Genomic DNA, 12,539 nt, shown 5'->3' with positions numbered 1-12,539 from the left:
GGGGAATCATTTCCCATCCAAAATGTCACTTTTGGAGCAAGTCAGCGTCCCAGAAAATGTGGATTTTGCTTTCCCGGGATCTCTTCATTCTGGGACTGTTTCCAGACCTGCTCCTGGAGCATGGAAATGATGGAGGGAGCACCAGGATCTTGGAGCTCTTCCCAGGGATTTTGGAGATCTGTGGTTTTAGAGATAAGAAATGATTATAAATGGTTTTAGAGATAAGAAAGAGGACGCTGGGTGAGGAACAGGGTGTGAGAAGGATCTTAAAGTCATGGAATTATGGAATGGTTTGGGTTGGGAGGGATTTCAATCCCATCCCATTCCACAGGGACACCTCCCACTGTCCCAGGCTGCTCCAGCCCCATCCAGCCTGGCCCTGGACATTCCAGGGATCCAGAGGCAGCCCCAGCTGCTCTGGGAATTCTGTGCCACCCTCATTTTTCCCATCATTGCTCCCTGATCCTTGGACATGGGGTCAGTTCATGGCCATTCCATTCTGGGAATCCTTCATGAGAGAGCTCTGGGAATTCTGACCTTCAGGGGAAGGCTCCTTCTGGACAGGAATGGTTCAGAAAAGGGATTTTTTTTATTCCTGGAAAAATATGGAATCTGCGAGGTTTCCTTCATGGAAAAGCCTCTCCAGGGATTTTCTGCTGGAGAAAACATTGGATGGAAGGGCTGAGGGAGGGAGCTGGTGACTGGAGAGAAGCTCCGGGTACCTGCCAAGGCTGCTTTTCTCTAGGAAAAATGATTTCCATCTGAAATAAAGTGGTTTTTTCCCACCAAAAAAAAAACCCAACCCAAACCTGCCTGGAAGAATAGGAACGAGGGCAAACCTGCAAAAATCTGGGAAAACTGCAGGAGTGTGGGATGGGCTGTTGGATGTCCAGGGGTGCCACACCAAGGTGACCTCCCAGCCCCTCCAGGGATCTCCTCTGTGGGGTTTCCATCCCTCCTCTCCTGGGAAAGGGGAACCTGCCAAGGGCCGGATTCTCTCTTGGAAGAGGATGAAACATTAAACATCCCTCCATTAAACAGGGATTGATGAAATGAAGAGTCCTGGGAATTCCCCATTCTGAATTCCAAATTCCTCCCCGGCTGGCACAGGAGAGCTCCCAGTTCCACTTAACCCTTCCCAGCCCGTGGATGGGGCACGGAGCAGCCTCTGGCCAGGGCATGATGATGATGATGATGATAATGATGATGATGATGAAGTGAGAAATCTTTGAGGAGAAGGAGGAGGTAAAGGAGGACAATGATGCAGTGAGAGGTCTTTGACATCAGTGTGGAATATGCAAGAGTGAGGATGATGGTGAGGATGATGATGCAGTCGGAATTCCTTGCCCTGGAATAGGGAGCATGCAAAGAAGAGGATGAAGATGGTGATGATGGTGATGTGATGATGAAGTGAGAAGTATTTGACCTCAGTGTATGGAATATAGAAAGAGGAGGAGGAGGAGGAGGAGGAGGAGGAGGATGCAGTGAGACGTCTTTGGTTTAGGGAACGTGCAAAGAGTGGGATGATGATGATGATGATGATGATGATGATGATGATGCAGTGAAAAGTCTTTGACATCAGTGTGTGGAATATGCAAGGATGAGGATGATGATGATGATGGTGACCCTGAGGCTGATGGTGGCCATTGTGCTGTCACCCTGTGCAGCCCCTGGACACTTCCCCTGCCCTGGGTGACTTCTGCTCCCTGTTTTCCCTGGAATCCAGCAGGGTTCTCACACTTCCCACCTTGCCCAGGCCACCGGGGCCTCCTGGGGGCAGGAGGATGTGGCAAAATCCACATTTGGGGTTTTTTTCCCTTTTCTTGTGCTTTTCTTCTTCAGGGAATCCCTCTGAGCCCAGCACCTTCCCTGGGTGCCATTCCAGGTGTTTCCATGCACATACGACTGGCCAAGCTCTTGGACCTCTCTTTTCCCTGGAATTCTGAGGGTTCTGGGACTGAGTTGTTTTCCTGCCTGCCCTTCCCAAGGCAGTTTTCCCGAGGGTTCCTCACCTCCAACGTTTCCATTCCAGCAGTGGCTCCGTGGCTTCCTGCCCGGCCCCGGGTGACTCTGTGGCTGTTCTTATTCCAGATCCTGGATGATGGGGGGGATCTCACCCACTGGATCTACAAGAAATACCCCAACATGTTCAAGAAGATCAAGGGCATTGTGGAGGAGAGCGTCACCGGGGTCCACAGGTTTGGGACAAAGCCCAGTCCCCACAGCTGAGCTCGGTGTTGAGCCTCCAGCACCTGAGCTCGGCTTTTCCCTCAGCCTGGGCCTGGCTTGCCATGGAAACTGCTTTAAATCCTGAGCAGGACACCTGGAACTGCTCTGAGCTCCAAGGAGGAGCAGGAGCCCCTCCTGTGGGTGGGAGGGTGTCCAGGTGGGAGAGGAGAGGGAGAGGGAGAGGAGAGGGAGAGGGAGAGGAGAGGAGAGGAGAGGAGAGGAGAGGAGAGGAGAGGAGAGGAGAGGAGAGGAGAGGAGAGGAGAGGAGAGGAGAGGAGAGGAGAGGAGAGGAGAGGAGAGGAGAGGAGAGGAGAGGAGAGGAGAGGAGAGGAGAGGAGAGGAGAGGAGAGGAGAGGAGAGGAGAGGAGAGGAGAGGAGAGGAGAGGAAGAGGGAGAGGAGAGGAAGAGGGAGAGGAGAGGAAGAGGGAGAGGAGAGGAAGAGGGAGAGGAGAGGAGAGGAAGAGGGAGAGGAGAGGAAGAGGGAGAGGAGAGGAAGAGGGAGAGGAGAGGAAGAGGGAGAGGAGAGGAAGAGGGAGAGGAGAGGAAGAGGGAGAGGAGAGGAAGAGGGAGAGGAGAGGAAGAGGGAGAGGAGAGGAAGAGGGAGAGGAGAGGAAGAGGGAGAGGAGAGGAAGAGGGAGAGGAGAGGAAGAGGGAGAGGAGAGGAAGAGGGAGAGGAGAGGAAGAGGGAGAGGAGAGGAAGAGGGAGAGGAGAGGAAGAGGGAGAGGAGAGGAAGAGGGAGAGGGAGAGGAGGCTCTCACCCCCTGTGGGAGATGGAAGAGGAGGGGCTGAGGAGGAAGCCAAGAGCCCCTAAATCTGTGGGAAGAGGTGAGATTTGGGAAGAGGAACTGAGTTGTTTTTTGGGCAAGGGAGAACCTCAGAGATGAGTGAGTGAAATCCCTCAGTCCCTGGCAGGAGCAGAGCTGGGCTGGGAGCAGCTCTGGGGGCTGGGAGGTGTCAGAGGAGCTTTTCCGTGGAATTCATCCCATCCCAGGTGCCAGGAAACAGGGAACTGAGGAGAGCAGCACTTTTTGCTGAGCTCTTGCAGGGGGAAAGGCTTGGCTGCGGCTCTGGGCTGCATCAGAGCTTGGCCAGAGGTTCAGGCAGCTCCTGGAACAGGGAAATGAAATGTGTGAAACAGGGAAGTGGCTCCAGCTCTGCACCAGTGGGGTCAGGAGAAGGACTGGTGATATTTCTAGGATCCGAAATCCCAGGGTGGGAAGAAGAGATTTCCAAGGCAGGTTCTCCTTCCCAAGGGCTGGAGCAGGAACAGGATTTCCAGACTCTCTTGAAAGAGATATAGCAAGGGGTTAAAATTCATTTTTAGTGATTTTCCTGCTGAGGGGAGTCAAGTCTGTGCCCAGAGCTGAGAGCAGGGGGCTGCTGGAGAAGGGAAGGCTCCAGGGAGAGCTTCCAGCACATTCCAGGCCCTAAAGGGGCTCCAGGAGAGCTGCAGAGGGACTGGGGACAAGGCCTGCAGGGACAGGACACAGGGAATGGCTCCCACTGCCAGAGGGCAGGGATGGATGGGATCTTGGGAATTGGGAATTCCTGGCTGGGCTGGAATTGCCAGAGCAGCTGGGGCTGCCCCTGCATCCCTGGAATGTCCCAGGAAGGACTGGAGCAGCCTGGGATAAGGGAGGTGTCCCTGGAATGAGCTTTGAGGTCCCTTCCAACCCAAACTGGTCTGGGATTCTGGGATTTGGGACACTCAGGATCCATCCTGAGGGATTTTTATGGAAAATGGGGATAGAAAAGAGAGGAAAAGGGAAGGGAGACCTTTCATGGTTTCCTGAGATTCCAAGTGAAGCCCCTGGGTCCATAAATTTCTTGGAGAGGAGATGGAGCCAATGTCAGGCTGGGAGAGATGGGAATGTTCCCCTGGAGAAGGGAAGGATCCAGGGAGAGCCCAAAGGGGCTCCAGGAGAGCTGCAGAGGGACTGGGGACAAGGCCTGCAGGGACAGGACACAGGGAATGGCTCCCACTGCCAGAGGGCAGCGATGGATGGGATCTTGGGAATTGGGAATTCCTGCCTGGGCTGGAATTGCCAGAGCAGCTGGGGCTGCCCCTGCATCCCTGGAATGTCCCAGGCCAGGCTGGGCACTGGGACAGTGTCCAGTGTCCCTGCCCGTGGCCAGGATGATCTTTAAGGCTCTTTCCATCACAAACCCCCCCGAGTGCAGGGGTGAATTCCCCGTGGATAATCCCTGGTTCCGTGCCCGTGCCAGGCTGTACCAGCTCTCCAAGGCGGGGAAGCTCTGCGTGCCAGCCATGAACGTCAACGACTCGGTCACCAAGCAGAAGTTCGACAACCTCTACTGCTGCCGGGAGTCCATCCTGGACGGGTGAGAGGGGTCCCACGGGGAACGGGGAGGAATTCCCACAGGGAATGGGGAGGAATTCCTACAGGAACGGGGAGGAATTCCTACAGGGAACGGGGAGGAATTCCTACAGGGAACGGGGAGGAATTCCTACAGGAACGGGGAGGAATTCCTACAGGGAACGGGGAGGAATTCCTACAGGGAACGGAAAGGAATTCTTACAGGGAACTGGGAGGAATTCCTACAGGGAACTGGGCACAGGGAACGGAGAGGAATTCCTACAGGGAACAGGGAGGAATTCCTACAGGGGAACAGGGAGGAATTCCTACAGGAAATGGGGAGGAATTCCTACAGGAACAGGGAGGAATTCCTACAGGGAACAGGGAGGAATCCTACAGGGAACAGGGAGGAATCCTACAGGGAACAGGGAGGAATCCCTACAGGGAACGGGGAGGAATTCCTACAGGGAACAGGGAGGAATCCCTACAGGGAACGGGGAGGAATTCCTACAGGGACAGGGAGGAGTTCCTACAGGGGAACGGGGAGGAATTCCTACAGGAAATGGGGAGGAATTCCTACAGGAACAGGGAGGAAATTCCTACAGGGAACGGGGAGGAATTCCTACAGGGGAACAGGGAGGAATTGCTACAGGGAACGGGGAGGAATTCCTACAGGGACAGGGAGGAATCCCTACAGGGAACAGGGAGGAATTCCTACAGGAAATGGGGAGGAATTCCTACAGGGGAACAGGGAGGAATTACTACAGGGAACGGGGAGGAATTCCTGCAGGGAACAGGGAGGAATTCCTACAGGGACAGGGAGGAATTCCTACAGGAACAGGGAGGAATCCTACAGGAAATGGGGAGGAATTCCTATAGGGAACGTGGAGGAATTCCTACAGGAACGGGGAGGAATTCCCACAGGGAACAGGGAGGAATTCCACAGGGAATGGGAATGGGGAGGAATCCCACAGGGCTCTGCTGTGCTGCCATTTGGATCATCTCGGCTCAATTTGTGTGTCAGGGGAGAATAAAATCCATCCCTACTTCTGGTTCACACCAGAATCCCTGTCCTGTCCCTCTCCCCTTTGGATAAAATCCACCTGTGTCCCTTGTGTGACTCAGCATTCCTGCCCTTTCTCCTTCCCCTCTTTATCCCTTTTTTCTCTCCAGCTCTTTATTCCCTTGCTTTTTGTGGAATTGGGTGTCCGTGTCCCTCCAGCCCCAAACCCCATCACGGCCGAGTGAGGCTGGGACAGGTTTTGTCCTTGTTGTGACATCCTTTGTGGCACAATCCATGAACAATCTGTGAATTTGGGGTTCCAAATTGAATTCCCTCTTCCAAGGAACAGGGAATGGGAATAATGAGGGGGGTGAAATATGGGAGCAGAATTGCCAGAGCAGCTGGGGCTGCCCCTGCATCCCTGGAATGTCCAAGGCCAGGCTGGACACTGGGGCTGGAGCAGCCTGGGACAGAGGGAGGTGTCCCTGGCCTGGGATGGGATGGGATTTAAGGTTCTTTCCAACCCAAAAAGTCCTGGAATCCCATGGAAACACCTTGAAGAGTAAATTGGGATTTGGGTTCAGGCTGGTGCAGGAATTGAAGACAGGATCAGGGCAGAGGTGCCTTAGAGCTGCTGTGGGTTTTAGCTGAATTTCCCTGGAAAAGGGAGGGAATTTCACCTTCCCTGCACTGCTAACCTATTTACTCCAGAGCTAAAAATAGCCTGGAATGTAGGACACGCTCAGGGAGGGAGCAGAAGGAAGCCAGAGGAAGGGGGAGCTGCATTTGGGAAAAGCTCTGGGATTCTGGCAAGGAGTTCCCACTCCCCTGCTGCTCCTGGGGCTCTTCCTTGGGGGGCACTTGGGGTTGACAATAAAAATCCAGATTAAAGTCTTTTTGGAGAGGATTTTCAGTATGTTGGGAGTGTCAAAGGGTAAATGGATAAAAGTCAACAGAAAAAGGGCTCCAAACCCAAATTCCGTCCTCTTTTGTTGGAAGAACAAAAGAACCCCCACCCTTCCAAAAGAAAAAGGGAATTTTTAGGTGCTTTTGGGGTTTTCTCTTCCCCTGGAATTTCAGGGATGCAGGATCCAGCTGTGGATCCATCCTTGGAGCAGCTCTTAGTGCTGGGCTGGAATTCTGACCTTTCATTGTGGTTTTATTTCCTTTTTCCTCAGCCTGAAGAGGACCACAGACATGATGTTTGGAGGGAAGCAGGTGGTGGTTTGTGGCTATGGGGAGGTAAGGGGCTCCACTTTCCCAATTTTCCCCCTTTTCCCACTGGGAATTCCCTGTGTGAAATCAGCACAGCTTCCTCCACCCTCAGGTCTGTGCTCTGCACCTGCAGGACCCTCCAAACCACAGGAGTTTGACAAAAAACTGAACGTTTTCTTCATTTCTTTATTATTAAAGAGATGCCAAAGCTGAATCTTTAAAAAAAATACATTAAATATTCTGCATGTCTTTAATATCTGGATATTGGCATGCCCACATATTGATACAACACATACTTATATAATTTTAATATTATATTTCACCTGATATTACTAAAATCAGAGGTTCTGCAGATGTTCTGGGCATTCCAGTGTGGTCAAGAGAGAATTAATCTTGATTTATCCCTCCACCCACCCTCTCTCCACATGGGAATATTCCCCTTTTCCCCAGTTTTTTCTCAGGACCAGTTCACACCAGTTGCAGTGGGTGCTCTACTGGAATTTTTTTAATGGGTCCTTTTTTCCTGCTGTAATCACATTTTTGGGAACATTTTAACCTGGATTCCCTGCACTGCCCGTGCTGGGCAAAGGTTAAAGCTCATTAACCCTCCGAGGTTAATTACCCCTAAAGCTTCCTGAGTGGAGCAAAGGCTGCAGGAGGCTCTGGAACTTTCCCTGGGATCATTGGAATCTCCTGCTGTGGTGCATTCCAGACCTTGGGGTGTTTTGGGGGGGAAAATAATCCCTGGGGCCAAAACCAGCGGGGGTTTTTAGTGCCTGTCTTCCCTGAGCCAGGCCTGAGTCTGAGATCGCTCCAAGTGCAGGGATTTGGTGCAGCAGGCGTGGATGTGAATCCCCCTGTCCCTGTTGCAGGTGGGGAAGGGCTGCTGTGCTGCCCTGAAGGCCATGGGCTCCATCGTCTACGTCACCGAGATCGACCCCATCTGCGCCCTGCAGGCCTGGTAAGGGCTGCAGCCCTCCCCTGCCCGTGCTGGGCAGCCCCAGCACAGCCTGCTCCCTTCCCAGAGGGATTCCTGCAGCCACAGCCCTCTCCTGGGGCCTGCCCTAAAGCTTCTCCTGGTTTGTCCCATCCTGGGAAAGGGCCCGGCCCTAAAACATCTGATTTATCCCATCCTGGGAAAGGGCCCTGCCCTAAAACATCTGATTTATCCCATCCTGGGAAAGGGCCCTGCCCTAAAGCATCTGATTTATCCCATCCTGGGAAAGGGCCCTGCCCTAAAACATCTCCTGATTTATCCCATCCCATGAAACAAGCCCTGCCCTAAAGCTTCTCCAGTTTATCCCATCCCAGGAAAGGGCCCGGCCCTAAAACATCTGATTTATCCCATCCCATGAAACAGGCCCTGCCCTAAAACATCTCCTGGTTTATCCCATCCTGGGAAAGAGCCTGGCCCTAAAACATCTCCAGTTTATCCCATCCTGGGAAAGGGCCCTGCCCTAAAACATCTCCAGTTTATCCCATCCCACAGCAGCCAGGAGTTTGGGACATGGCTTGCAGGGATTTTGGGAATGAGCTGCTCCCTGGCTCTCCCAGGGCTGTTCCCAAACCTCACCCTGGGGGTGTTTGGGGTCCTGTGAACCCCCCCCACCCCTCACAGAGCCCTCACTGGCACCAGGACACCCCAAAAAAGGCTGAGCACCCCCTGAGACCCGACCTCGACCCCTCCAGACACAGCTGGGTTTGGATCCTCCTTGTGGGATCCCAAAAACACCCAGAGCCCCCCAAAACCCTCCGCCCGCTCCTCAACTAACGAGTTCTAATTAGCAGAGCTGTTGGGTGGCTCCGTGCCCTTCCTCCACCCTCCTCTGGGAATTTCCAGCAATCCCTTCCCTGACCCTGCACGAGGCAGCAGCAGCAGCACGTGGCCCCTCTCAGGAGGAGCTTGCAGTGGGGAAAAAGCTCAGGAAACGGGGACATGCAGAAGGAAAAAAAATACTTTTTTTTTTTAGCAACTACGATTTTGCAGCTTGTGAGAGGCACAGGAAGGAGCTCTGGGGAGGATTGTCAACAAATCCCAAAAAAACCCCACCCTGCCCTTGTTATCCCAGAGCTCACCTTGCTGGGGAGGGCAGGGCAGGCCTGCCGGGGGCTCAGCACCTCTGAGGGTTCTGCAGGTGCCTAAATAAGGATTTTGGGGTGGTGAGAGGCACCCACAGCTTTGGGGAGATTTTTAGGATGCTCTAAATCCATCCCAACCTGGATTCTGAATGGATCCACAGCTCCTGGATGTTCCTTGCAGGAGGAACAGCTCTAAAAAAACCCATCAGGGTCAAGAATTGAAGTTTGTAGATGAGAAGGCCCTGACAGGACATGGGAAAGCCCCAAAATCCCTTCTCACTTCTCCTCACAAATGTCCCAGACCATCCAGCATGACCCCAGAGACTCCCAATGGCTCATCAGGAAGATAAAATCGGGATCTGGGGTCACTTTGTCCCTGTTTTTCCTCTCAGCATGGACGGGTTCCGGCTGGTGAAGCTCAATGAAGTCATCAGACAGGTCGACATCGTCATCACCTGCACAGGTACGGGGCCAGGAGGGTGGGAGATGGGGATGCACACCCCAAAATGGCCCCACCCCAGCCTGGACCTGAGGGATAAGCCCCAAAAGCGGGGCAGGACTGGGGATTTATCCGGGGTTTTGGTGCTGGCAGGGAACAAGAACGTGGTGACCAGGGAACATCTGGACAGGATGAAGAACAGCTGCATTGTCTGCAACATGGGGCACTCCAACACCGAGATCGACGTGGTGAGCACGGGCTTTGGGGTGGGGATGGGGTTTGCAGCGATGCTGCTTTGAGGGGACTGTGCTTCAGAGCGGTGCTGCTTTGGGGTCATGGTGTTTTGGGGTGGTGCTGCTTCGGGGTTACAGTGTTTTGGGATGATGGTGCTTTTGGGCAGTGGTGTTTGGGGTGATTGTGTTTGGGGTGGTGGTGCTTTGAGTGACTCTTTTGGGGTGATGGTGGTTTAGGGTGATGGTGTTTTGGGGTGACAGTGTTTGGGGTAATGATATTTTAGGATAATGATGTTTTGGGCTGAATGATGTTTGGGGTGACTGTTTTGGCATGATGGTGTTTGGGGTTACAGCTGTTTAGGATGATGGTTCCTTGGGGCAACTCTTAGGGTGAGAGTGCTTTGGGGTGATGGTGTTTTGGGCTTTAGGATGATGGTGTTTTGAGGTGGTGGTGCTTTGGGGCAATGGTGTTTGGGGTGGTTGTGCTTTGAGTGACACTGTTTGGGGTGATGGAGTTTTGGGGTGATGGAGTTTTGGGGTGATGGTGTTTTGGGCTTTAGGATGATGGTGTTTTGAGGTGGTGGTGCTTTGGGGCAATGGTGTTTGGGGTGGTTGTGCTTTGAATGACACTGTTTGGGGTGATGGTGTTTTGGGGTGATGGAGTTTTGGGCTAACAGTGTTTGGACTGGTGGTATTTTGGGGAGATGGTGTTTGGGGTGACAGTTTTAGGGTGATGGTGTTTTAGACCGACGTCATTTTGGGCTGTCAGTGTTTTGGGCGATGGTGCTTTGGGATCATGGTGTTTTTGGGTGATGGTGCTTTGGGGTTACAGTGTTTTAGGATGGTGGTTCTTTGGGGCAATGGTGTTTGGGATGGTGGTGCTTTGGGGCAACTCTTTTAGGGTCAGAGTGCTTTGGGGTAATGGTGTTTTGGGCTTTAGGATGATGGTGTTTTGAGGTGATGGTGCTTTGGGGCAATGGTGTTTGGGGTGGTTGTGCTTTGAGTGACACTGTTTGGGGTGATGGTGTTTTGGGGTGATGGATAATGGTGTTTTGAGGTGATGGTGCTTTGGGGCAACGGTGTTTGGGATAATGGTGCTTTGATGACACTGTTTGGGGTGATGGTGAATCCTCCTCACCAGATCTCAGACAGCCGTGGTGGAGCTTTGCTCATAAAAACAGTTCAGGCTGTGAATCACGGAGGCTGTGTCGCTCTGGGGCTGGGGTGGGATCCAAGGGAGATGACAATCCCAGGACCCTGGCAGGGCTTGCTGCCTCTTTTCATCCCGTTTCTGAGGTCCTGGGCTTGCTCTGGTGCTGCTGTGACGTGTCCCCGTTTTCCAGGCCAGCCTGCGCACGCCCGAGCTCACCTGGGAGCGGGTGAGGTCCCAGGTGGATCACGTCATCTGGCCCGACGGGAAGAGGATCGTGCTGCTGGCAGAGGTGGGAGGAGCAGGAATTGCAGCTGAGGGGTCCCTGTGGGTCGTGGAATTCGGCTCAGGGAATCGTGGAACCATGGAATGGTTTAGGTTGGAAAACAGCTCTGAGTCCGTCAAGTCCAACCATTCCCAGCACTGCCAAGGCCACCACTGACCCATGTCCCCAAGTGCCACATGCACTTTGAAATCCCTCCAGGAATGGGGGCTCCACCCCTGCCCTGGGCAGCTGTGCCAGTGCCTGACCACCCTTTCCATGAAGGAATTTTCCCTAAAATCCCCCCAGACCCCTCCCCTGGCCCAGCCTGAGGCCGTTCCCTCTCCTCCTGTCCCTGTTCCCTGGAGCACAGCCCGACCCCCCCTGGCTGTCCCCTCCTGGCAGGGACTTGTGCAGAGCCACAAGGTCCCCCCCAGGTTCCTGGGACAAAGAAAAGCCCCCTTGTTTTAATTCATCCCACTCCAGGGTATCACCCACAGGGAGATTTCCACTTCCTAAGGGCAGCCACACCCTGGGGCTCGGTGCAGGTGCCAGACAGCTGGGACACATCGCTCCAGCGGTCCCTGTCCCTCCTGTGGGGTTACAAACTGGGTTGGGTGCCCTGTTAACAACCAGATTCTGCTTCCCAGGGCCGCCTGCTGAACCTGAGCTGCTCCACCGTGCCCACCTTCGTCCTGTCCATCACGGCCACCACCCAGGTGAGGGGGGCTCGGGCTGGGCCGGGGGCAGGCCCTGCTCTGAGGGATGGCAGCCCCTGACCCCAGTGTCCTCTCCGCAGGCCCTGGCTCTGATAGAGCTCTACAACGCTCCCGAGGGCCGCTACAAGCAGGACGTGTACTTGCTGCCTAAAAAAATGGGTAACAGTGTTCCTGCTGCCTTCTCCTCCTGGCTGTTGGGCTGGAACGGCTGGGAGGTGGCACTGGGCCAGGCTGGGTCACTGTCACAGCTGGGAGGTGGCACTGGGCCAGGCTGGGTCACTGTCACAGCTGGGAGGTGGCCCTGGGCCCAGCTCAGGGGCTTCCAGCAGCTCCTTCCCTCTGGCCCTGGGCTCTTGCTGCTTTCCTGTCGCACCTGTGGAGAGCAGGGGGTGCCTCCCGGTGCAGGGGGTGTCCCGTGGGGCCTCTGCCAGGGATGGGGCCTCAGCCCTGCCAGCAGCTCCCCCAGCAGAGCCCCCTCCCCAGCACACGGCCACCCTGGGCACGCTTTGCCTGCAGGATGGGCTTTTTGGTGGGAATTGGGGTTTTTGAGGCTTATCTTGATGTTAGGGTGAGGTGACACCTACCAGAGATGTCAGGTGGGTTGTGCCTCAGCCCGGGGGACTCGTTGTGGCCTCCCTTCCCTGCTGTGACGAGGCCTGGCCTCCTTTGCCCTCCCCCCAGACGAGTACGTGGCCAGCCTGCACCTGCCCACCTTCGACGCGCACCTGACGGAGCTGACGGACGAGCAGGCCAAGTACCTGGGGCTCAACAAGAACGGACCTTTCAAACCCAACTACTACAGGTGCCCTCCGGCCCTGACCCCTCCCGGTGCATTCCCAGCCCTCTGCTCCTCCCTGTCCCCTCCCGGTGCCCTCCCAGTCCTCTCTCCTC

At 54.5% G+C, this 12,539-nt stretch overlaps 1 protein-coding gene across 1 annotated transcript in view; it reads left to right on the top strand.

The window, feature by feature from the left end:
* Positions 1–12,539, top strand: part of AHCYL2 (adenosylhomocysteinase like 2) — a 68,576-nt gene that overhangs the window by 52,562 nt on the left and 3,475 nt on the right. The window contains exons 7-16 of the mRNA XM_053978961.1: positions 2,092–2,198; positions 4,457–4,573; positions 6,730–6,793; positions 7,639–7,727; positions 9,238–9,308; positions 9,438–9,532; positions 10,861–10,959; positions 11,580–11,648; positions 11,729–11,807; positions 12,330–12,450. Coding sequence (XP_053834936.1) covers positions 2,092–2,198; positions 4,457–4,573; positions 6,730–6,793; positions 7,639–7,727; positions 9,238–9,308; positions 9,438–9,532; positions 10,861–10,959; positions 11,580–11,648; positions 11,729–11,807; positions 12,330–12,450 — 911 coding nt within the window. The remainder of the gene's footprint in view (positions 1–2,091; positions 2,199–4,456; positions 4,574–6,729; positions 6,794–7,638; positions 7,728–9,237; positions 9,309–9,437; positions 9,533–10,860; positions 10,960–11,579; positions 11,649–11,728; positions 11,808–12,329; positions 12,451–12,539) is intronic.

This window comes from Vidua macroura, chromosome 5 (genome assembly GCF_024509145.1).
Source record: "Vidua macroura isolate BioBank_ID:100142 chromosome 5, ASM2450914v1, whole genome shotgun sequence".
NCBI lineage: Eukaryota > Metazoa > Chordata > Aves > Passeriformes > Viduidae > Vidua > Vidua macroura.
This window is presented reverse-complemented; position numbering and strand designations above follow the sequence as displayed.